This window comes from Scyliorhinus canicula, chromosome 7, assembly GCF_902713615.1.
Source record: "Scyliorhinus canicula chromosome 7, sScyCan1.1, whole genome shotgun sequence".
Taxonomy (NCBI): domain Eukaryota; kingdom Metazoa; phylum Chordata; class Chondrichthyes; order Carcharhiniformes; family Scyliorhinidae; genus Scyliorhinus; species Scyliorhinus canicula.
In genome coordinates this window covers 34,308,747-34,332,765 of record NC_052152.1, presented here as the reverse complement: position 1 = coordinate 34,332,765, position 24,019 = coordinate 34,308,747, and the positions used below count along the sequence as shown (strand labels likewise).

The 24,019-nt window shown below is 48.1% G+C and overlaps 1 protein-coding gene across 3 annotated transcripts in view; it reads left to right on the top strand.

Annotated features, from left to right (window-relative positions):
- Nucleotides 1-11,070: 11,070 nt before the first annotated feature.
- Nucleotides 11,071-24,019, top strand: part of LOC119968847 (E3 ubiquitin ligase TRAF3IP2-like) — a 75,731-nt gene continuing 62,782 nt past the window's right edge. The window contains exons 1-2 of one of the 3 annotated variants that reach the window (XM_038801726.1): nt 11,075-11,440; nt 14,074-14,297. Coding sequence is in view for 1 of the 3 variants with exons in the window: in XM_038801725.1 (XP_038657653.1) it covers nt 11,433-11,440 (8 nt within the window). In the remaining 2 variants the exon portion in view is untranslated. Of the gene's footprint in view, nt 11,441-14,073; nt 14,298-24,019 lie in introns of all 3 variants that reach the window. The other 2 variants (XM_038801724.1, XM_038801725.1) reach the window with 2 other exon arrangements.

Genomic DNA, 24,019 nt, shown 5'->3' with positions numbered 1-24,019 from the left:
GGATCATTCCAAGGACCCTTGGAGCTGGAGGGGGCCCATCAAGTGCTGTTGAGGAAGCCCAGGCCGAACGAGCCGCCTAGGGTGGTGCTGGTCCGCTTTCACCGCTTCGTTTACCCGAGAGTGCGTGCTGAGATGGGCGAAGAAGGAAAGGAGCAGCAGGTGGGAGAATGCGGACATTAGGATCTATCAGGATTGGAGCGCGGAGGTGGCGAAGAGAAGGGCTGGCTTCAATCGGGCGAAGGGAGCGCTTCACAGGAAGGGGGTGAAGTTTGGCCTGTTACAGCCGGCTTGCCTTTGGGTCACTTACAAGGACCGCCAGACCTACTTTGACTCTCCGGAGGAGGCCTGGGCTTTTCTCCAGGCAGTGAAATTGGACTCGAACTGAGGACTGGGGAATGATGTACGTTGTCCGGAGGCTTTGTCCGCCTTGGTATCCTTTCATTTTTAATGGCTGTGTTTGATGTTGCTTTTTTGTTGCTCTGCTTCTTCATTTTTTGGGGCTGTTATTTATTTACTGTGGTGCTTTTAGTTTTTTCCACTGGTGGAGGGTTGGGGAGCTGTTCGCGCTCCCGCTGGGTCATGTGCCCGTCTTTTTCCAGCGTGTTGGGCTGGGGGGGGGCGGGGTTCGGGATGGAAGCGCGGGCTTTCTTCCCGCGCTGGAGGAGTTGGGGGCGGGGCCGGCTCTAGGAGGGGAGATTGGTGGTTGTGTTGCATCGGGGGGAGGGTCGTCGGTATGGCGGGGGTAGCCGGGGTCAGCAGGAGTCGGCTGACTTACGGAAGTACAAAGATAGAGGTTACGCAGCTACGGGGGCCCCTAGCTCGGCGGGGGGGGGGGGGGGGGGGGGGGGGGTACCGGGTTGCTGCTGCAGGGGCCGTAGGGAAACGGCTGGTGAAGGGGGGGGGTACCGGGTTGCTGCTGCAGGGGCCGTAGGGAAACGGCTGGTGAAGGGGGGGGGCTGGGAGGGGGGACTGCCACTGTGGGGAACGGACCTGGGGCTTCCCTGGGCACGTGGTGAGCTGTGGGAGAGCTATGGCTGATCGGCGCAGAGAGAGGGGGAAGACCCCCCAGCTTCGGCTGGTCATATGGAACGTGACGGGGGTGAATGGACCGGTGAAGCGGTCCCGGGTCTTGGCACACCTGAGGGGGCTGGGAGCAGACATAGCTATGCTCCAGGAGACGCACCTTAGGAGATCAGGAGGCTGAGAAGAGGCTGGGTAGGACAAGTGTTTCACTCGGGGCTCGATGCGAAGAATCAAGGGGGGCGATCTTAGTCGGGAAGAGCTTGTCGTTTGTTGCGTCTAATGCGGTGGCGGACAGTGCAGATAGATATGTAATGGTGAGTGGTAGACTTCAGGGGGAGCGGGTGGTTCTGGTCAATGTGTACGCCCCCAACTGGGACGATGCGGGCTTCATGCGGCGCATGCTGAGCCAGATCCCGGACCTGCAGACGGGGGGTCTGATCCTGGTGGGGACTTTAATACGGTGCTGGATATGGCTCTGGATCGCTTGAAGTCTAGGACGGGTAAGAGGCCGGCGGCGGCCTCGGTGCTGAGGGGGTTCATGGATCAGATGGGAGGGGTAGACCCTTGGTGGTTCTTGAAGCCGGGGGGTAGGGAGTTCTCCTTTTTCTCCCATGTTCACAAGGCTTATTCCCGGATCGACTTTTTTGTTCTCAGCAGGGCTCTGATCCCGAGAGTGGTGGAAGGCGGAGTATTCGGCGATAGCCATATCTGACCATGCTCCGCATTTGGTGGACCTGGAGCTGGGGGAGGGGAAGGATCAGCGCCCGCTGTGGAGGTTAGCTGTGGGGCTTCTGGCAGAGGAGGAAGTATGTGGGCGGGTCTGTAGGGGTATAGAGGGATATTTGGAAGCCAATGACAACGGGGAGGTGCAAGTTGGGTGGTTTGGGAAGCGCTGAAGGCAGTAGTTTGAGGGGAGCATATATCCATTCGGGCATACAGGGAGAGGGGGGAGAGGATCGTGAGGGAGAGGCTGGTGGAGGAAATGGTCAGGGTGGATAGGAGGTATGCGGATGTCCCGGAGGAGTGGTTTTTGAGGAAGCGGCCCAGTCTCCAAGCGGAGTTCGATATACTGACGATATACTGGAAGGCGGAGGCGCATTGGAGGAGGGCGCAGGAGGCGGTATATGAGTATGGGGAGAAGACAAGTCGGATGCTGGCCCACCAGCTCCGGAAGCGGGAGACAGCGAGAGAGATAGGGGGAGTCACAGATGCAGGAGGGAACCTGGTGAGGAGTGCTAAGGACATTAATGATCCTTTTATGAGGGGCTATACCAGGTGGTGCCCCCTAGGGAGGCGGGCGCGATGGACCGCTTCCTGGATGGGTTGGAGTTCCCAAGAGTAGAGGATGAGCGGATGGAGGGTCTGGGGGCCCCAGTCGAGTTGGAGTAGCTGATGGAGGTGCTGGGGAGCATGCAGACAGGGAAAGCGCCAGGACCTGACGGGTTCCCGGTGGAATTTTACGAGAAGTTTTCAGATCTGCTGGGCCCGCTGCTTGTAAGGACCCTGAACGAGGCCGAGGGGGGGGGGGGGGGGGGGGCTCTGACCACGACCGACGATGTCTAGGGCAATCATCTCTTTGATCCTGAAGCGGGACAAGGGTCCTATAGGCCAATCTCGCTCTTAACGTGGACGCAAAGTGTTGGCAAAGGTACTGCCAGAAGGGTGGAAGATGTGGTCCCGATGGTTATCCATGAGGACAAACGGGGTTTGTGAAGGGGAGGCAGCTGAATGTCAACGTACGGTGGCTTCTTAATGTTCTGATGATAGCGTCGGCGATGGGGAGGCAGAAATAGTAGCATCGATGGATGCGGAGAAAGCTTTGACAGGGTGGAGTGGAGTTACGCTGTGGGAAGTGCTGAGGAGGTTTGGGTTTGGTGAGGGATTCGTCAGCTGGGTGAGGTTGCTGTATAGCTCCCCAGTGGTGAGGGTGGTGACGAATGGGAGGAGGTTGGGAGGACTACGGCTTTCCCAGGGGACGAGGCATCACTTTGTCTCCCTCTGCTCTTCGCGGTTGGCGATTGAGCACTTGGCCATGGCGCTGAGGGCATCGAAAGAACGGAGGGGGATTGTGCGGAGGGGGGGGGGGGGGGGGGGAAGAGGAGCAACCAGTTTGTCGTTGTACGCAGACGATTTACTGTTGTACAGTCGCGGATCCGGCTGGGGGGATGCCAGAGGTGTGAAGATAACTTGGGGCGTGTTTTGGGGACCTGTTTCGGGCTACAAACTCAATGTGGGGAAAGGTGAGCTGTTTGTGTTGCACCTGGGGGACCAGGAGAGGGGAAGATAGTGGGAGCTCCGTTGAAGCAGGGTGGAGAAGAGCTTAGATATCTTGGGGTCCCAGATAGCTGAGGAACTGGGGCAGCCCTGCACAGGCTTCAACTTTTCGAGGCGGGTTGGGACAGATGGAGGAAAGTTCAGGAGGTGGACGCGCTGCCGCTTTCGTTGGTGGGCAGGGTCCAGTCGGTTGAAATGACGGTGCTCCCGAGGTTTTTGTTTCTTTTCCAGTGACCTCCCCATATTGATTCCGAAGGCTTTTTTCAAAAGGGTAAATAAGAGTATTCTAGGGTTTGTGTGGACGCGGAAGGCCCCGAGAGTGAGGAGTGTATTCCTGGAGCGAGGCAGGGAGGTAGGCGGTTTGGCATTGCCCAACCTGTGTGGGTATTACTGGGCTGCGAATGTGGCAATGATCCGCAGGTGGGTGATGGAGGGGGAGGGTGCCGCATGGAAGAGGCTGGAGGTGGCGTCCTGTGTGGGTACAAGTTTGGGGGCATTGGTGACGGCCCCGATTCCGCTCCCCCCGGCAAGATATTCCACGAGTCCGGTGGTGGTGGCGTCCCTCAAAATTTGGTGCAGTGGAGGCGGCACAGGGGGGAAGTGAAGGCCTCAGTGTGGGCCCCGTTACGGGGCAATCACCGGTTTGCACCAGGGAGAATGGATGGTGAGTTTTTGAGTAACAAAGGACAGGCATCAGGCGCATGGGGGACCTTTTCCTCAATGGGAAGTTTGCGACTTTAGAGGAGTTGGAGGGGAAGTGGGGCCTCCACTTTGGGAATGCTTTCAGGTATATGCAGATTAGGGCCTTTGTTAAGCAGCAGGTGGCGGAGTTCCCGCTACTGCTGCCAAGGGGGGTGCAGGATAGGGTGCTCTCGGGGACGTGGGTCGGTGAGGGGAGGATCTCGGCAATTTATCAGATGCAGGAAGAGGAGGAGGCCTCGGTGGAGGAGCTGAAAGCGAAGTGGAAGGAGGAACTAGGGGAAGAGATTGACGATGGGATGTGGGCGGATGCCCTGGGGAGGGTGAATTCGACCTCTTGCGCACGGCTCAGCTTAATTCAGCTGAAGGTGCTGCATAGGGCGCAACATGGCTGGGGCCAGGATGAGCTGGTTCTTTGGGGGGGGGGGGGAGGACAGGTGCGGGAGGTGTTCTGGGCATGTCCGCATTGGAGGGGTTTTGGAAGGGGGGTGGCGGGGACTTTGTCCAAGGTGGTCGGTTCCGGGATGGAGCCGGGCTGCGGGCTCGCGATCTTTGGGGTAGCATCGGAGCTGGGAGTGCAGGAGGCGAGGGAGGCCGGTACCCTGGCCTTTGTGTCTCTAGTAGCCCGGCGTAGGATTCTCTTACAGTGGAGGGACGCGAAGCCCCGAGCCCGGAGGCATGGATCAATGACATGGCTAGGTTCACCAGGCTGGAAAAGATTAAGTTTGCCCTGAGGGGGTCGGTACAAGGGTTTTTCCAGCGGTGGCAGCCTTTTCTCGATTTCCTGGCGGAGAGGTAGAGGGTGGTCAGTCTCAGCAGCAACCCGGGGGGGAGGGGGTGTCGGGGTTTGCTAATGGGGTTTGTTTTTACGATGGTCTGTTTGCTATTTTTTTTCTTGCATTGTTATTAGTTATTAATTTATTACTTTGTATTGGGGGGGATTTCTGTTTCTGTTTAGTTTTACACCTTGTTTACTTTAACTGTTGGGAGAGAATTTGTTGTTGAAAAATTTGAATAAAAATTATTTTAAAAAAATATATTACACCCTTTCACATGAGAGAAATGTATTCCCTCCGCCTGGTCTACCCAATACTTAATTCTAGTTCCTTTGTCGGTGGAGTGTTAGATATTTGTATTTGTTATGTGTATTCCTGTTTGCTTTCTTTTTGGTGTGGTTGTGTTTGATGTGTATATATATATAAATGCCTCAATAAAATTACTGTAAAACGTTCTAGTTCCTCTGTGTCTCAGAAGAGATAAGAATGGACAAATAAAATAAATATATCCTTCCTCAAATCATCATAAAATTATGATATAATATATTTGACTGTAAATTAATCAGGTCCATTGGCTCGGGGATCTGTTGGAATCCCCAGAGGGCAATGAGCATCCCGCTTTTCAGTTCCTCAGCAATGAGATAGGGTGGGCAGCTTGTCACACTGGATCTGTCAAGAAAATGTTTTCAAAGTATTTGTCTTTACAAATATGTTTGTTTTCATTTTCATATCTAAAAACAATTCCAAGAGAAGTTACTTTTGGCTGGAAATACAGAATTACAGGGAGCTCTAAAATGTCAGAATCCACCAAATAAATTGTCAAAAACAAATTTTTCAGAGTCTTGAGGCAAATAAATCTGCATCTTTATTATTGTCACAAGTAGGCTTACATTAAGGCTCCAATGAAGTTACTGTGAAAATCCCCTAGTCACCACACCTCCGACGCCTGTTGGGGTATACTGAGGGAGAATTCTGAATGTTCAATTCACCTAACAGCATGTCATTTGGGACTTGTGGGAGGAAACTGAAGCACCCAGATGAAACCCACGCAAACACAGGGAGAACATGCAGACTCCACACAGACAGTGATCCAAGCCGGGAATCGAAGCTGGGACCCTGGCTCTGTGAAGCAACAGTGCCATCTCCTTCAATAAGTGCTATCTCCGCCATTGCTGAAAATTGCAGTAGATATTTCTCTCCTGTAATAAAGGTGATGGACTATTAGGAATGTCTCAAACATAAATTATCACTGATCTATCTGTCTGGTATTTCATTTCTATTCAGTTTTAGGTTTCTACATTCAGGGCTACTGTTGGCTTTCAGCTTTCCAGGAACTACGTTGTCATTTGTAAAACTGTTGATCACCTTCTGCCTTTTTCCACATTGGTGTGTTTGAATTGCTAAGCACGTTAATCCAAAGGCTGGTGGTGGGTCCCTGAGAGGTTGGGATGTTGCATACAGTATTACCACTTTTTAAAAAAGGTATGAAAATTACTCTAGTTGGTAGACCGAAGAAATTGCCTCTCTCCTCCAATTTATGATGGTTGCGTGGGAAAAGAGTAATGACAATTAAATACAAAAAAAGAATAAACTAAAGGCGCGATTCTCCGCTCTCACGCCGGTTCGGAGAATAGCGGGCCGCACCAATTTCACGGCGACGCCGGTCCGACGCCCTCCGCTATTCTCCGAACCCCGCACAAACTACACGTCGGCATTCCCGGCAAAGGCCTCGACAGACCCCCCCGGCACAACCAGAAGACCGACTTTTTGGCCCCCCGCTATTCTCCGGCAAGTCCCGACATCATCACGCAATGTTTTCACGCCGGCCAACACACCTGCTTTTCAAGTTCGTCAACCAGTCGTGCTGGCTGACGAGAGCTTTGAGGAGGTGAGCGCACCGCTCAGCGCACAGCTCAGCGCACTGCTGGAGTCTGGCCACAATGGGGAAGGCATCCCCGAGAACGGGAGGGGGCTCCAGAGCAGGGGGGGGGGGGGTGTGGGAGAGCGGAGGGGGGGGAGTGTGGGAGACTGAGGGGGGGGGAGTGTGGGAGACTGAGGGGGGAAGTGGGAGACTGAGGGGGAGTGTGGGAGACTGAGGGGGGGGGAGTGTGGGAGACTGAGGGGGAGGTGGGAGACTGAGGGGGGGGTAGTGTGGGAGACTGAGGGGGGAGTGTGGGAGACTGAGGGGGGGAGTGGGAGACTGAGGGGGGAGTGTGGGAAACGGAGAGGGGGAATGTGGGAGACGGAGGGGGAATGTGGGAGACGGAGGGGGGGGGGGGAGTGTGGGAGATGGAGGGGGGAGTGTGGGAGACGGAGGGGGGAGTGTGGGAGACGGAGGGGGGGAGTGTGAAGACTTGAGGGGGAAGTGGGAGACAGGAGGGGAGTGTGGGAGACGGAGGGGGTAGTGTGGGAGACTGAGGGGGGAGTGTGGGAGACGGAGGGGGGAGTGTGGGAGGCTGAGGGGGGAGTGTGGGAGATGGAGAGGGGAGTGTGGGAGACTGAGGGTGGGAGTGTGGGAGATGGAGAGGGGAGTGTGGGAGACTGAGGGTGGGAGTGGGGGGGTAGGGAGAGAGTGAGCGAGTGACTCGTCCAACCCCGGTTACAAAATGTCTGCCACCATGCCATGGCGTGCCGGTCACGAGGACACAGCAGCTGGTTGCCCTGTGGCTTATGGCCACACCGATGCACAGGGATAGGACGGGGGGAGGGGGCCGCGAATTCCGGTACGTCCCCGTGCTGGAGTTAATGGGACGGGCCCCTAAACCTCTCCTCCTCGGGGAGGACCCGGTGGCCCCCGTGGCCTCACATGGGGGACAGGGTGCGAGTCGAGGAGGGTGCCCCGTCGCGCCAGCCGACTAGCCCTGGGGCGCTGCCAGATCCTGGAGGCCTGCAACGGTATCCACCAGGATCGAAAGGTTTGCAGAGACGGAGTGCAGGGAGTTTAGAACAGTCTCCCGCCAGGGACTGTGCGATCTCAACTCTGTGATGTGGCACGACGCCATCCAGCATATGTCACAGGCGGTTGATGCTCTCGGGCGAACCTGACTGCTGGGACTGTGCCACGACTGGTGACCTGTGCATGGGCGACTCGGGACCATGACTGAGCTCGGCAAGGCGAGCGCGCCGGCAATGTCGTGTTGGCCCTCTGTGGCGCATTGCTGCCTGTGAGAGGGCAACCCTGTCCAGGGCCGAGGATGACGCGTGCACATTAAGCCCAACGCCTTGCATAACTGACCCATTGCCTCCACTGCGGATGCCACCCGTGCGGTGTCGGCCTGGGTTGCTGCCATGAGCGGCACCACTTCCCTGCTCCTGGACGCGGTTTGACTCCTCTAACTGCGTCTGCAGAGTCTGGAAGACAGCCCTCATCCCATCATTGTGTCCCTGGGTTTCTTGATGCATCAGCTGTGCGGGTGGGTTGAGAAACTCCAGGAACTCGGAAAACGTCTGGGAGCCAGCCTGGATGCTGGGCCTGGCCTGCCCTCCGCCAGTCCGGGCCCTCGGCTGCTCCGACCTCCACCTGCTGTACCTGCTCAGCTGTGATGTGTGACCCAGACTATGACCCAGGAACCTCATCACTAAATAGGCCAGCCGGGGTGAGTGTCTCTGGATGGTGGATGGTGTGGGAGATAGCTGTGCCTGCAAGCTCGAGTCTGTCTTGGGTGCACGCCTCCCCTATTTCATCGGCCCAGCTGAGAGGCCGCAGGGCTTTCGCAGGCCATTTCTCTCTTCTTCCTCTCTCGTCGCCCTCTAGGCGCCTCGCTCCACAGATTCGGTGGGGGAGGATGGGTACCTCCCCGCTGATCGGGCACCCTCTGTCCGTGCGGCCCTGGGTGCGGTGGGGGCAGATGCCTGTCTCCGCCTGGAGGCAGACGGCCCTGGTCGTTCGGCATCACGTCCTCGGAAGAGAATGAAACGGGGTTATTAGAGACGCTCGGCCGGGCGCTGGACGGTCCTAATGGGCAGAGTGTGAAGGACAGAGGATGGGTGAGGTTGTCCCAGTGGGCGGAGTGTGAAGGGACAGAGGATGGGGGAGGTGTCCCCCGTGGGCGGAATGTGAAGGACAGAGGATGGGGGAGGTGTCCCAGTGGGGCAGGGTGTGAAGGGACAGAGGATGGGGAGGTGTCCCAGTGGGCAGGTGTGAAGGGACAGAGGATGGGGAGGTGTCCCAGTGGGCAGGGTGTGTGAAGGGACAGAGGATGGGGGAGGTATCCCAGTGGGCAGGGTGTGTGAAGGGAATAGAGGATGGGGAGGTGTCACAGTGGGCAGGGTGTGAAGGGACAGAGGATGGGGGAGTGTCCCAGTGGGCAGGGTGTGAAGGGACAGAGGATGGGGGAGGTGTCCCAGTGGGCAGAGTGTGAAGGGACAGAGGATGGGGGAGTGTCCAGTAGGCAGGGGTGTGAAGGGACAGAGGATGGGGGGAGGTGTCCCAGTGGCAGGGTGTGAAGGGACAGAGGATGGGGGAGGTGTGCCAGTGGGCAGTGTGAAGGGACAGAGGATGGGGGAGGGGGGGGGGGGGTTGGTCATGCAGGGTGTCTCACTTGGTGCAGCTCCACCAACCTCGCATTGCGCGACCTCGCGGGGGGCAGATCCCACACAAGGACCAGTGCCCCTCTCTCAAACGTGGTGAGGGGTGCAGAATGGGCGAACCCCCTCCAGTCTTATTCCGCTCACTAGTGTTGTGAGCGGTCTTGTCCTGTTGGGGGAGGGGGCATAGGTAGATCATTACAATATGGCAGGTATCAGCAGGCCGTTCAGATACTGGCACAGGTTGGGGTCAAGTTGCAACAAGACCATTGCATCTCTCCAGGGGGACCAGAGCGCTGGATCTGTGACTACTTTAGTGAACCACCCTCCACTCACTCTGCCCCAATCCCCCTCCACCCCCCGTGCCAAGGGGGGGGGGGGAGGTGGGTGATTAAGTAAAGGGGGGGGGAGGGATGGTTGTGACCCGGGGGCACCCTCTTGGCACTTACCCTGGCAGCCCTGGTGAGGTTGTGCAGCTTTTTACAGCACTGCTCCCCAGAGCGAGGTGTCTGCCCCACAGCACTCATGGCAGCAGCCACCTCTCGCCAGGCCTGGTGCACCACGCTTGCAGGGTGGCGATGCCCTCTTCTCAGGCAGATGATGCCCCTCCTCTGCTCCACCTCATCGAGGAGCGTTTCTATGTCGGCCTCAGCAAACCTCGGCGCTGCCCTCCGTGACTCCGACATGTTTCCCGTTCCGTTCCTGTGCTCGCCCGCGCCTTTTTACGACGTCGGGCGGCGTCACGTGGCTGTGTTCGTGGTGTCGCCGTGTTCCAACGTCATCTGGAACGTAATTGCCGTGGCCCCGTTCCTAGCCCATTTTCCGGGCGTGATTACCTCGGTAACGGGGCCGTGTCGGGCCGTCGGCAAATTCAGCCGTTTTCACGGCCGACTTCGCGATTTTCCGCGGGTGCGGAGAATCGCGCCCTAAGTAAACAGGTTTGTGTTTCTGTAGAATGTTCAGTAGTAATTTTTAAGCACATGATTGTTACGCACACCTGAACTACAAGGCTTCAAGTTGATAACCCAAAGATGTGCAGGGTGGGTGGATTGGCCACACGAAATTGCCCCTTAATTGGGTACTCTAAATTTATTAATAAGACAAGCAAGATCAGGGAGATTGATAAAGGCACCTCAAAGTCTAATCCTGTGCTGTCTGAGACTTTTTTGAGGGGGAGGGGGAAAGATGTAAATATGATAGGAAGAAAGATTTGGGGAGAGATGTAGAGCAAAGGGTTGAGATTAGAAGTATACATGTTGCAAAAACTATGGTGTCGGATCACGTGACTGAATTCAGCGCTCTGGAAGGAGAAGCTCTGACCTCGTGTCGAGGTTGAAATGTGTAAATAATTGATGTAAATGAAGAGCAATCGTTTTGAGAAAGTACAGACTCCAGCCGCATACTTTGGGAGAAAGGGCAATTCCCCAAACCCCTGTTTGTACCCCATCACACAAAATAGATAAGTTATTGATAAGTAAGGTGATGCAGCTATTTTGTTTAGCGAACAGTTATAGCAAAGATAAAACCAAAAAAAAACTAATATTAGAACAAAAGCAGCGAAAGAGCACGTTTCAGAAATATGAGGCGTTCATGGCTCGCACGGTCGTCCTCCTGAACAGTGGCAACTGTGAGCGGAGCTGCCCAAAGTGTAGGGTTTAAAAAAAATGTTTGTTTGCCGAAGTAAATGCCAAGCTGCCTAACTGATTGCTTGGCATCACGTGAAATTGTCCTACCTGAACGGAGGGGGAGGGGGAGGGGGGGGGCTAGTCGGCAGAATGGTGCTTTTAAATACATTTTAAAATGTGGGTGAGGAATTTCAGTCAGCTGCGGGATCAGGATCTTTTACGTCCAGTAATTTAAAAAATATAGAGTGTCCGGACTTGTGCATTCCAGCCTCATTACGAGCGTGTTGATTCGTCTGAAAGTATTGAGAATATGTCAGCAATGGGTAAGGGACCTCCCCTTCCCTCCACCCGAGAGGCGCTGTTTTGCTGACACAGGTTGTCTTCCTGTACCTGTGCAGACTTGCGTCGAAGTTCCATGGCTGCGCCAGGATTGTGCCCCCCATTCGCAGACATGTCTTAAGTTGCTGGAAACGTTTTTGTTCCGTGTGAAAACCCCGCGCCTGGAAGCATGTTGAGGTGAGCTGGAACGCGGGGCCTCTTTATGTCGCGGTACAAAACACCCCGAGCTTCTTTCCCGCCCAAGTTTGCTTCAAGTGGGAATCTTTGCGGTTCTTGTCGATACGATGCAGCGCGATTGTCCGAGGACACTAGAATCCCACTTTGGGAGTGCATCAACATTCGTTTCATTCTCTCTTTATTCTCGAGGTGGATTACCCAATTCTTTTTTTGTCCCCAATTAAGGGGCAATTTAGCCTGACCAATCCACCTAACCTGCACATCTTTTGGGTTTGTGGGGGTGAGACCCAAGCAGTCACAGGGAGAATGTGCAAACTGCACATGGGCAGTGAGGGGCCTGGATCGAACCCGGGTCCTCAGCGCTGTGAGGCATAAGTGCTAACCGCTGCCCCAAGGGCAATCTTTGCGTGTGAGTTTTAATATCCTTGACATGCAGCTTGGCTCACCTGTTTGAACTCGAGTTAAAGGTTGCAGTAAAAAGAAAACACTGCTTGCGATTTTTTTTTTGGTCATTTGAATACTGTCATTTCAGTCTTTGTAGCTGATGTAAGGTGAATTATGTTACAATTCTCCCAAATTTCTCTTCTCTGTCAGTCACTTCCTGGTGCTTGATTGGCTTGTCACTCTTTTCTCTCCCTCCCCTCTAAGCTCGACCATTTATATCTCCTAGTTGCCATACTGGGTTAGCATTATTATATTAAAGGGTGCTGAGGCCCTTCGTGCGTTCAGAGAAGCTTTTAGAAGATCATCATCACGTTGTGGGGTAAAGCTGACAAATTGGAAAATATGGGAACGTGAAAAACGTACGCTTAATATGTAGAAAACATGGTTTTAACATATCAGTATGATGATCATAATTAGATTGTTTTCCAGCAAAAGCAGTTCAATAAACTTGGTGCATTTAAAGACTGAAGGTTTAGCATAATTCTTTGACACAATATGAAGGGAAAATTGAAATTTTTTAAGCAGTACATTCACATTTTAGATACTGGGACAAAGGATTTTACTGTTTTGTTGGGGATTTCCATCTGCTTAATTTTCTTTAAACTTTAACAATTATAACATTTGTGTGCTTGTTTGCATTATGTTGGTTAGCAGTTGTATGGGAATGAGATTTCTGTGAACTCCCTGAAGTTTAAGGAATACTTTCCAGAGGCTTTTGTTTCCATCTGTGATGTCACAGAAGAACAATAATGCCACAATAGAGGAAGCTTTTTTTGGGGGGGTTGGGGGGGTTGGGGGGGGGGGGGGGGGTTGGGGGGGGGGGGTGATGGCTGCCTATGACCAGCAGTTCAAAACCAACTTGCGAATTACAGTTTTGGCTTCCTTGTTTAAGAAAGCACAGAATTACATTAGGAACAATTCTGAAAAGGTTCACTTGACTGATTCCTAGGTGGAGCAGGTTATCCTATGAGAACAGGTTGGGCCTGTATCAGAGTTTAGAAGAATGGGGGACTAAAGGTATTAGATCCTGAGGGAACCTGACAGGGTGGATGCTGAAAGGGTGTTTTCCCTCATGTGAGGGACAACAACCAGGGGACACGTTTTAAGAATAACGGGACTTACAACAATCTTTATTGTCACAAGTAGGCTTGCATTGCAATGAAGTTCCATTTAAGACAAAGACGAGGAGAAATTTATTTTCTCTGGTCGTGAGTAGGTGGAACTATCTTCTGGGGAGTGATGAGGGGGTCCTGAATTGGAACCATAATGCAGTTCCTTCGCTGTCGCTGGGTCAAAATCCTGGAACTCTCTTCCTAATGGCACTGTAGATGAATCTACACCACATGGACTGCAGCGATTCAAGAAAGCAGCTCACCGCCACTTTCTCATGGCCAATTTAAGAATGGGCAACACATGCTGGCCTGGCCATTGACGCCCACATCCTGTGAAAGAATTGGAAAAAAAACAAACATTGTTTTGTTCAGACTGGAGATGGAAGATGGTGGTGTTCTCCAGTGGTCTGTTCTAGGACTGTTGCTTTTGTAAAATTTCAAAATTTGCCAATTTATACTAAACCTGGGAAGTGTAGCAAAAAAGTGAGGATGATACCAATTGACTGCAACATTATGTTGGCTAGAAGATGAAATGTAATTCAGAGAAATGCTTGTGCATAGATCATTGCAAGTTACGGGACATATTGAAAGAATTGTTGGCAAAGGTATGGGATCTTGGGCTTGTGATCTTCAATACTTTGATCTGTGTTTGAATAATTTATTCTGGTAACTGATCTAAGTCACGATACGATTACTTAAGCCTGTGGTGGAGTCAGAGAGTTGGGAAAACTGAAGATTCCATAAAAGACTAGGTGCTCTGGGCTGAGACCATGTATGTAGGAAATCCTGTGAGTTCTGAGATATGTTCAAGTTCTGTAAACAAACATGTTGTTGATTTCGATCTAGTCATCTATGCATTGCTTGGCTGAACTATACAATTTCCAGAAAACTGGCAAATACATAATGGGGTTTATGAAAAGCAAAAAAGTTATGCTCTGGTTAGGCCACAAATAAAGTGCAGCAGTCTAAAGTCAAACCTTTGACAAAGAGTCATCCAGATTCAAATCGTTAACTCTTCTCTCCACAGATGTTGTCAGACCTGATCAGATTGTTTGGTATTTTCTGTTTTTGTTGAAGCTGGGGTTCTTCTTCTTGGAACAAAGGAGAAGGAAAGATATTCAAAAAGTTGACAGGTTTAGATAAAGTCAACAAAGAAAAGCTGTTGTGATCAGAACAAGGACTGGGGACACCGATTTAAACATTTGGACAGAGGATATAGGGGAGAGGTGAGGAAGGACTTGGAACACTGCCTTTGAGGATGGTGAAAGCAGAGGCGATGAATTGTTTCAAAAGAAAATCAGGTAGGCATTTTCATGAAATAACTTGCAGGGCTGTAACAGAATGAGGGAAAAGGACTGACTGGGTTGTGCGCCAGAGACTCGATGGGCTGAATGAATGGTCTCCTGAACCATAATGAATCTATGATACTATCTCAGAGCAGAATTGAGCTCTGCTATTATTGTAGTGAATACCTTACTTTAATTTCTTGAAGAGGTTGGATGGAAATTTCTGGTATCTCCTAACATTGGTTAGCACTGTTGCTTCACAGCTCCAGGGTCCCAGGTTCGATTCCCAGCTTGGGTCACTGTCTGTGTGGAGTCCACACGTTCTCCCCTGTGTTTGCATGGGTTTCCTCCGGGTGCTCCGGTTTCCTCCTACAGTCTAAAGATGTGCAGTTTAGATGGATTGGCCATGCTAAATTACTCTTGGTGTCCAAAAAAGATTAGGTGGGGTTACTGTGTTTCAGGGCTAGGGTGGAGTGTAGCCTTAAATAAGCATGTTCTTTCCAAGGGCCAGTGCACTCTCAGGGCCAAATGGCCTCCTTCTGCACTGTATCCTTCTGCACTGTAAATTCTATTATATGAGAACTAAGCTGAATGTTACATTTCGGCTTTTTGAAAATCATGTCGAGCCATAAATAAAGGCAGAATTATCAGTGAACTGAGTCAATAACTATGAGCAATTTTTAAAAATAGCAGCGACAAATGGCATGCTTTATGAGATCATGATGCCTAGTAACTTATTAGTTTGGTGAATTTTTTATTGGTTTACACATAGTTACAGGGATAATAAACATTCATCCCAGGCAGTCCGTGTTGGTGTTTAGAACGATTTGCTCTCATGGAGATTAATCACATTTAATTAGGGGTTCAGGTTTTCAACTCTTCTCCTTCATCCGCCTAGCTAATTTAAACCTTGAATGTTGATGCCGTTTGTGGTTCAGTGATTAACCCTGGAGTTAAATACTCAGCCATATGATAGTGCAAAGTACTCTCTTCTCTGTTCTAAATATGTAGAATTCAGCCTCTGTGACCCTGTTTTTGAACCCTCAGTTGCTGAAAGAAGTATGCTTCTATCTGTGATGTCTCATCCTTTCTTAATTGTGTATGGTTGTGTAATTTTCATTGTTCTAATGAAAAAAGACTTGAAAGATTCATTGTTATTTCCTCTTAGCAACGAGCATCCCAGCCTAGTGTGATGCCCAATATTATACACAGTATGGATCTTAAGGTTTTATATATGCGTATTTTTACCTTTTTAATATTCCATTTTCTCTCTTATTAAATCAACTACATCTTTTTGATATACATTAATGACCTCGACTTGGATATGCAGGGAATAATTTTGAAGTCTGCATTTTACACGGAAACGCAAATGGTGAGGATAGTAAGGGGTTTCGGGAGAATGTGGATGGACTGGTGAAATAGGCAGTCATGTGGCAGATGAAATGTAATGCTGAGGAGAATGAACTGATTCATTGTACATACACAAATGTTTGAAGGTGGCAGGGCATGTTGAGAAGGCTGTTGAAACATATAGACCCTTCGATTTATCAGTAGATTTAATAATTTTCAAAAAGGAATTGTAAAATACTTGAAGGAGAAACATTTGCAGGGCAATGGGTAAAGAGGAGGTGATTGGATCTAATTGAGCCTGCACAGACACGAGGACTGAATTGGGGGGGGGGGGGGGACACATATCTGCGTGGTCACCCATTTGTAGAAATAGCTCTACTTTTATTTCTCTTACAGTGAAAATAACAGAACAGTTTGAGACTGATTAATAAAGCCTACAATATCCTAGGGGCATAATGTACAAGAGCAAGGTTTATTCTGAACTTGTTCAATACATTAGTTCAGTAGCTTGTTGATGTACTGCATTCAGTTGTGATGGCATCGAAAAGAGTGCAGAAAAGATTCACAAAATGCTTCCAGGGATGAGAAACTTCAGTTCAGATTGTTTTCCTTGGAGAAAGGAAGGCGAAAAGGAGATAGAGGTATTCAAAATCATGAGGAGTCTGGACAGAGTAGATCAGGTGAAACTGTTCCAACACGTGACTGGATCGCGAATGAGAGGGCACAGATTTGAAGTATTAGCAAAGGTATAAATGATATGAGGGAAAAAAACTTCTTCACACAGCAAGTGGTTAAGGTCTGTCATGCGCTGTGGTGGAGGCAGGTTCAATTGAAGCATTCAGAAGCGAATTAGACTGGTTATCTGAAAAGGAAGAATGTGCAGGATTGCGGGGAGAAGAGGGGAGAATGGCACTCAGCAAATTGATCACTCAGCGAGACAGTGCTGGTGCAATGCGTCAAATGGCCTCCTCCTGCGCTGTGACAATTCTGTGATACCATGAATGGACAGAATTGTATTCATTTTTAATAGCACTATCAACCTGAGGTGCTATATTTAATGCTGGTGAACAACAGCAAACGTGCATCTATTCAGTGTACAGTTACTGATGTTACATTTTGGTAATCAAAGAAAACACCCCATTCAACACAAACTTATTGATTTAGTGTCTTTAATGTAATATAATGTCTCAAGGTGCTTCACAAGAAAAGAAAATTATACTGAGGCAAGTACGGGGATATTGGATCAGGTGCCCAGAAGCTTGGTCAAGGAGGGAGGCTTTGGGAGTGTTTTAATAGAGAAAAGTGAGGTGGAGAGGCTCATTTGTGGAGGGTATTCCAAAACCTACAGATTAGGCAACTAAAGGCACAGCTACCAAAGACTAAAAATCAATAGGTCAGAATTAGAGGAGCGAAGATGTCTCTGATCAGTGAACTTTGTTCACAATCAGTGGGAGGGAGCGCATCCCGAGTGAATCACAGCCAGAGTGCGTGTGGGAATTTAGAGTGCATTGAGAATTCGGCGCAGAAGGGAAAGTGGTCCTTTTTTGCTTTCTAACTTTTTAAATCTTTAGAGAGTGGTCTTGCTCTGCTGCAGCAGTAGAAGTTCCAAGTAAGCGAAAAGCCTGTAAAATTAAAGTGCATGGGATTGAGGGTAGTGTATTGAGATGGATAGAAAACTGGTTGGCAGACGGGTGCGAGGATACTGTATCAGACCCCAGCTTTTGTTAGGATACTGGATGAGAACCACAAACGATTTTTTCGATTTGTAAAACTGTGAGGAAATGAGTGATGACTCTGACCAGTAGGTATCTTTTATGTTAAAACCAACTTCAAGCACAGAATTAATCATGTTAACAAATAAATGGCTTTACAATTATCAGTTGAACCATTCTTAAATAAAAAGGAATAACTTGAACTTGCTATCTACATCTGCCACTAATTACAATTGAGCAACCCAATACAGCTCAAATGCCCTTATAAATAAAGTTAACAAGACAGGTTACTTGCTTATCTGTGTAGACACTTTGGAGATAATCCCTTTCAAGAGCAAACTGTGAGGGGCACCCCAGGAGTGATAACTCTGACCAATAGGTATCTTTTTTGTTACAAAAGAATTTTAATTTAAACACCGAATTAATCACATTAACAAAGAAATAACTTTAAAATTAGCAGTTAAACAGTTCTATATAGAATCATAGAATTTACAGTGCAGAAGGAGGCCATTCGGCCCATCGTGTCTGCACTGGCTCTTGGAAAGAGCACCCTACTTAAGCCAACACCTCCACCCTATTCCTGTAACCCAGTAACCCCACCTAACCTAAGGGCAATTTAGCATGTCCAATCCACCTAACCTGAACATCTTTGGATGTTCTTAAACAAAAGGAAAAATCTTGAACTTACTATCTGTACCAGCTACTAACTCCAATTAAGCAACTCTATATAGTTCAAATGCTACTTATAAATAAATTTAACAGACAGATCACTTGCTTAGCTGCGGAGAAACTCTTGGAGAGAGATCCTTTCAAAAGCATAACCAGTACACTTCTGCTCAACCGAACAGCATTTGTCAAAACTGCTGTTCAACTTAAAATCCTGTAACAGACACAAATCCTATGGTTCACTGCTGTTCAACTTGAGATATTCTAGCAGACTGCAAATCTACAGACAGACATGGCTCCTTCCATTAATTACATCACCTGTATTCCACGAAGTCCCATGACCTGCTCAGCTAAGTTTAAACACCACTCTCATTATCTACACTCCAGGGAATCTCCAGCAATCAAAACACAATTCCATTAGCCATTTATCTGTAACAAAGTAGGTGATTGGAATTGATCATTACCTCACCTTTTACGATTCTTTAATTACAGCTTTAGCAAACATACTGCCAGCATGTATTTTAAACCAGGGTTTTTAATACCATTGCCACAAATATGAAATATAATATATATCAATCGATATCAATTTCTACATTTATTACACAGGGAGTAGGAATAAACAAATCTTTTACTGAATGACAGGCTGTGACTAGTAGGGTCCCTCGGGGATCAGTGCCAGGACACCAGCTATTCACTAAATGATTTTAGATGAGGGAACTAAATGTAATATCTCCAGATTTGCAGGTGCAGTATAAGGTGGATAAATGTGAGGCTAATCACTTTGGTAGCAAAAACCGAAAGGCAGATTATTATCTGAATGGCTATAAATTTAGAGAGGGGAATGTGCAATGTCCTCGTACACCAGTTGCTGAAGGTAAGCATGCAAGTGCAGCAGGCAGTGAAGAAGCATAATGGTATCTTAGCTTTCATAGCAAGAGGATTCGAGTACAGAAGCAGAAATGTCTTGCTGCAATTGTACAGGGCCTTGGTGAGGCCACACCTGGAATAGTGTGTGAAACTTTGGTCTCCTTATCCGAGGAAGGATGTTCTTGTTATAGAGAGAGTGCAGACTGATTCCTGGGATGGGGAATCTGACGTATGAGGAGAGAGTGAGTCAGTTAGAATTATATTCACTGGAGTTCAGTAGAATGAGAGGGGATCTCATAAAACCTATAATATTCTAACAGGACTAGATAGAGTAGATGCAGGGAAAATGCTCCTGATTGTGGGGGTCAGAGCCTAAGGATACAAAATAAACTTTTTTCAGATTGAGATGAGGAGAAATTTCTTTGCTCAGAGTTGTGAGCCTGTTGCCTCGCCACAGGAAGCAGTTGAGGCCCAAACATTTTATGTTTTCAAGAAGTAGTTAGACATAGCTGTTGGGGCAAAGGGGATCAAAGGATATGGGGGTGGGGACAGGCAGGATCAGATTACTGAACTGGATGATCATAATGAATGGCGGAGATGGCAAAGGACCAAATAGCCTGCTCCTATTTTTTATAAGTCCATGAGCCTTGTTGGGTTGGAAGAGATTAGAGATGGGAAGACAGTGAGGCCAGAGAGGGATTTGAATGGAAGTATGAGTATTTTAAAATCAAGATTTTTGGCTCCCAATCATGCTACGTCCATGTAGACCAGAATGCACTGGAGGGATAGATGAATGGAACTTGGGTGGGAGTTAAGACATGGGCAGCACCGAATTGGATGACCCAAGTTAATGGAGGGTAGAATGTGGAGAGGCAGCCAGGAGTGCAACAGAGTAGTCAATTTTAGAGGTAACAAAGACATGAGGGTTTCAACAAGAGATGAGCTGAAAGCCACGTGATATTTCAGAGGTGGAAATAGGTAGTGGCGCATATCGGGGACCGGAAACTCATTGCATTAAATTGTAGCTGCCGCCCTCTTTAGCCCAATTCCCCATGTCACTGATGTGCCTTTGCAGTTTCCTGTGGTCTTCTAAAGAATTTCAATATACATCCTGTTTGGTTTTTGTCACTTTTGAGAATCCCGCCCAGGGTGCTTGACATCAATTGTATGTACAAGGCACAAGACCTGCTCACTGCTGCCGCTTGTGGTCGGAAGACTGTACACAGCCTCATTTCATTCTCATTTAAATGCTGGTAGCGACCGTTTGGCGTTTCACCCGCATCAGACCACACGGAAAGGCCACGACCGGTGAACCGCACTTTGAAAAACCATGTGCTAAAGGCACTTTATGCATGCATCAATGTTTCAATATTATCTTTATTGCATCAATGTTTCAATGTGGCTTTCAAATTGGATGAAGTTTCAGAATGTTTACCTAAAATTACTGATTGATATCCAAGACTGAATGTTGTGTTGGAATGACTAAGCATAATTTATGTCCGTTTCTAAAACACCACTGATGGTCAGTAATCAATAGGAAATGGGACAGGTAGGTTCCAGAGGCTTTATATGTGTCAACAGTGTTAACAAAGTAAGAAATAATTTGTGGCACCGGCATTTTAAGGGTGTTATGGTCAAAGGATTCAGTCCTGAATTACAGTTTTATGCTGATGCAGAAACCACCAATGCCAAGTTAATTAACTACAGAGATAGGTCATTTTCTATAGGTGTGACTGTCATTCCTTTTAGTGTTCTCGATATACCGAAGCAGACCAGTGTCAGAAACAATGCTTCCACTGCTCTTTTTTTCCCATACATTTAGAGTACCCAATTGATTTTTTTTCCAATTAAGGGACAATTTAGCGAGGTCAATTCACCTACTCTGCACACCTTTGGGTTGTCAGGGTGAGACCTATGCAAACTCTGGGAGAATGTACAAATTCCACATGGGGCCTGGATTGAACCTGGGTTCTCAGCACCGTGTGGCAGCACTGCTAACCAGTACGCCACCGTGTCGCCCTATGCTTGCCCTGTCTTTTAAGATCGTATTGTTTTATCTGTTGTTATGGCCTTTTTGGCCTTGTTTTCAATTAAATGGGGGAAGAGCATGACTGCTGACAGTCTGCTTGAGGAGTTTGGATTATTTTTATTTTGCCCCCCCCCCTTGCTCCCTAAAATATAAACAATACATACAACTAGGGGTTTTTAATCATATTCAGGCTGACATTGAAAGAACATTAAGGGCATTGATCATTTTGAGCTGGTAGATTCAGTGACATGTGGGTCATAAGATACTGGGATCAATGGAATTCTGTCATTTGAGCCACTAATGCAGTGCAGGGAAAGTTGCTCATTCTTTTTTTCTGTTGCTTCTCATTTGATTGACCTACATGTATTTCTGCTGTATACATTTTTTAGCAATGTTTTATTGTGAGTAGCTGTGGGAATGTCTCAAGTTTGAAAACTATTGCTCTCAAGTGTACAATTGGTAACATTTTTTAAAGAGCGTTACTCCACCTGGAATAGTGCTGAAGGTTATCCTCAGCGAAATTCTTAATGCCACAGGTCTCTATAATTGAGAAGAGGAACATTCACTAAGCCCAGCTGTGGACATGTCGATATTGCATGAAATGGACCCAAAGCATATCTTGACCATGATCAAAATTACTTTATGCTTGTAAATGTTTTCCATTTAAAACATTTGTGCAAACTTTGCATAGGGAGTACAGTATAAGGTGTACATTTTGGCCATGGAATTCATTCACTTGTTTTTTTGGAGAAGTCAGTTCAAATTTAACCAGTTGCTAACTGCAGATAGTTTTTTTTTAACAAACAATTTTATTGAGGTATTTTTCGGCATTGTAAACAGTTACAGACATCAATAAAAAGAAAGCAAAAAAGGCAAAAATGTGCAAACATCCACGTACAATCAATACTTCAATCGTACCACAGTGCACAGGCCTGCTCCTCTCCCCTCGGCACTACCCGCCAATTTATCCCTCCTACTCTACTCTCTAACTGCAGCTAGTTATGTAACATTTAATAAATCTGTTATATGTGGAATCTGGAGAATTCCACATATTCAGGCTGACATATTCAGCTAGTTATGTAACATTTAATAAATCTGTTATATGTGGAATCTGGAGAATTTGTAACTGGGAATAAGGAAAGGGCAGAGAAACTCGGTGGTGGTGTTCCCTGTTCAAGCACGGTAGCGGATTTTCACGCCGTATTGTCTGCCTCATTAATGATGCACAGACTGTCCATGTGGAGTTTGCACGTCCTCCCCGTGTCCGCTTGGAGTTCGCCCCCACAACCTACAAACATGCAAGATAGATGGATTGGCTATGCTAAATTGCCCCTAAATTGGAAAAAAAGTAATTGGATATTCTAAATTTACTTTTTTTTAAATGATGCAAAAGCTAGAAACACATCGGCAGGCAGCCTCTGATTCACCCGCTCTGCCGTGACCTGAGTTGCTCTTTCTTCCGGGCACCAAATCCTTCATGTCTGTCTTCACGGGGGGGAAAATACTAAAAACCTTCCAGAAATAAAGGAGAACCAAGGGACTAGTATAAACGAGAAACTGGAAGTAAAAAAAGTAAATGAGGAACTATTAATTTAAGAAAAAATGTAGATAAATAAATGGAACTTAAAATAGATAAATCCCAGGGTGGCACAGTGGCGCAGCGTTTAGCACTGCTGCCTCATGGCAAAAGATTTGGATGTGGAGATTAAATGTAATATTTCCAAGTTTGCTTGACACAAAACAAGGTGAAGTGTGAGTTTTGAGGATGGTGCAAAAATGCTTCCAGGGGATTTGGAGAGTGTCCCAGGAGATTCTGGGCCAACATGTTATTCAGCACGACAGCCATTGCTGGGACAGAGGACATCCCTGTGGGCCTCGGGAGCGTCCAGCAGATGGCCAAGTAAAGTGACACTGAACTTGGGAAGCACACTCTTGTGTGGCATTTTCCCCTGGGGCTATCCTGGCCTGGAGATATTGAGAAGGCTGTGGGAGGGGGTGTTTTAAATCTGGCACCCAAGCTTCTGAGGTCATGGCAGAGTGGGCCAATCAGAGGCTGCCCGCCTGCAATCCAATATGTTTCCAGTTTTCTGCATCATTAACGAGGCAGACAATGCGGTGCGGAAATCCACTATTGTACTTGAAAGGGAATATGCCGCACCACCACAGTTAGGAGCATGGATAGGAAAATTCTGCCCTCTGTTTACCTACCCAGAGAACGAATAGGACTCTAGGAAGCATGGTGTGGAAATTTAATCATCACAAAACTATGAATACTGTAATGAACAACGTCATCTTATCAGTATTTTGCATCCAAAGGCAAATGATAGGTATTTGCACACCTGTTTACTTTAAAAATCTAATAACGTTTGAAATTTAAGTTTGACGTATTTCCGTGACCTGGTCAACCAAGCAACTATTTTAAAAGAAGAAGAAAACCATTGTTCCGAATTTATACAGCTATCAATTGTTGGCCTATTGGAAGCTGCATCTCGAATGTTTACTTCCCCTTTTGATCAGAGAACGCAGTTTTGTCCATGTACTCCTTTTATTTCTATCAGGAGTGTTGGGGGGTGGGGGGAGAACATTGCATAAAAGGTACTTTAACATTGATGAAAGATTCCCCTCAATCTCAGAAACTGGTTAATGTTAGAATTCCAACAGAGGCTTTGAATGGCAAGATGTACCCGGATCCAAACAATTACGTGAAGGATGGGAACTGTTTTATCTCTACCTGTAAAGCCACTAGACTGCTAATGGGGCTTGGTTTGCTTTCATTCATTACCCTTGCCCTTGATGTTGAAATGAAATTGTTTCCAAACACCTACACAGATTCCTAGCAGCAGTGCATTCTCCATGAACAAATCTTTCTTGCCATCATGTATGTTCCTTCCGCTAATCCTTCCTTCCTCTCCTTTCTTCCCCCCACCCTGCCCAACTATGTGCTAGTAAGATGCAATATTAATAATTGAAATTGTTTATTTTAAGTACTTTAAGTCATTTCATTGCCGGAGGCATGAGTGTGACTTGATGACATTGATGTAAAGCCACAGAACAAGAGTTTGAATCTCCAATATTAAACCCGATAATAGAGTTGAATATTTGTTACCAGGTTT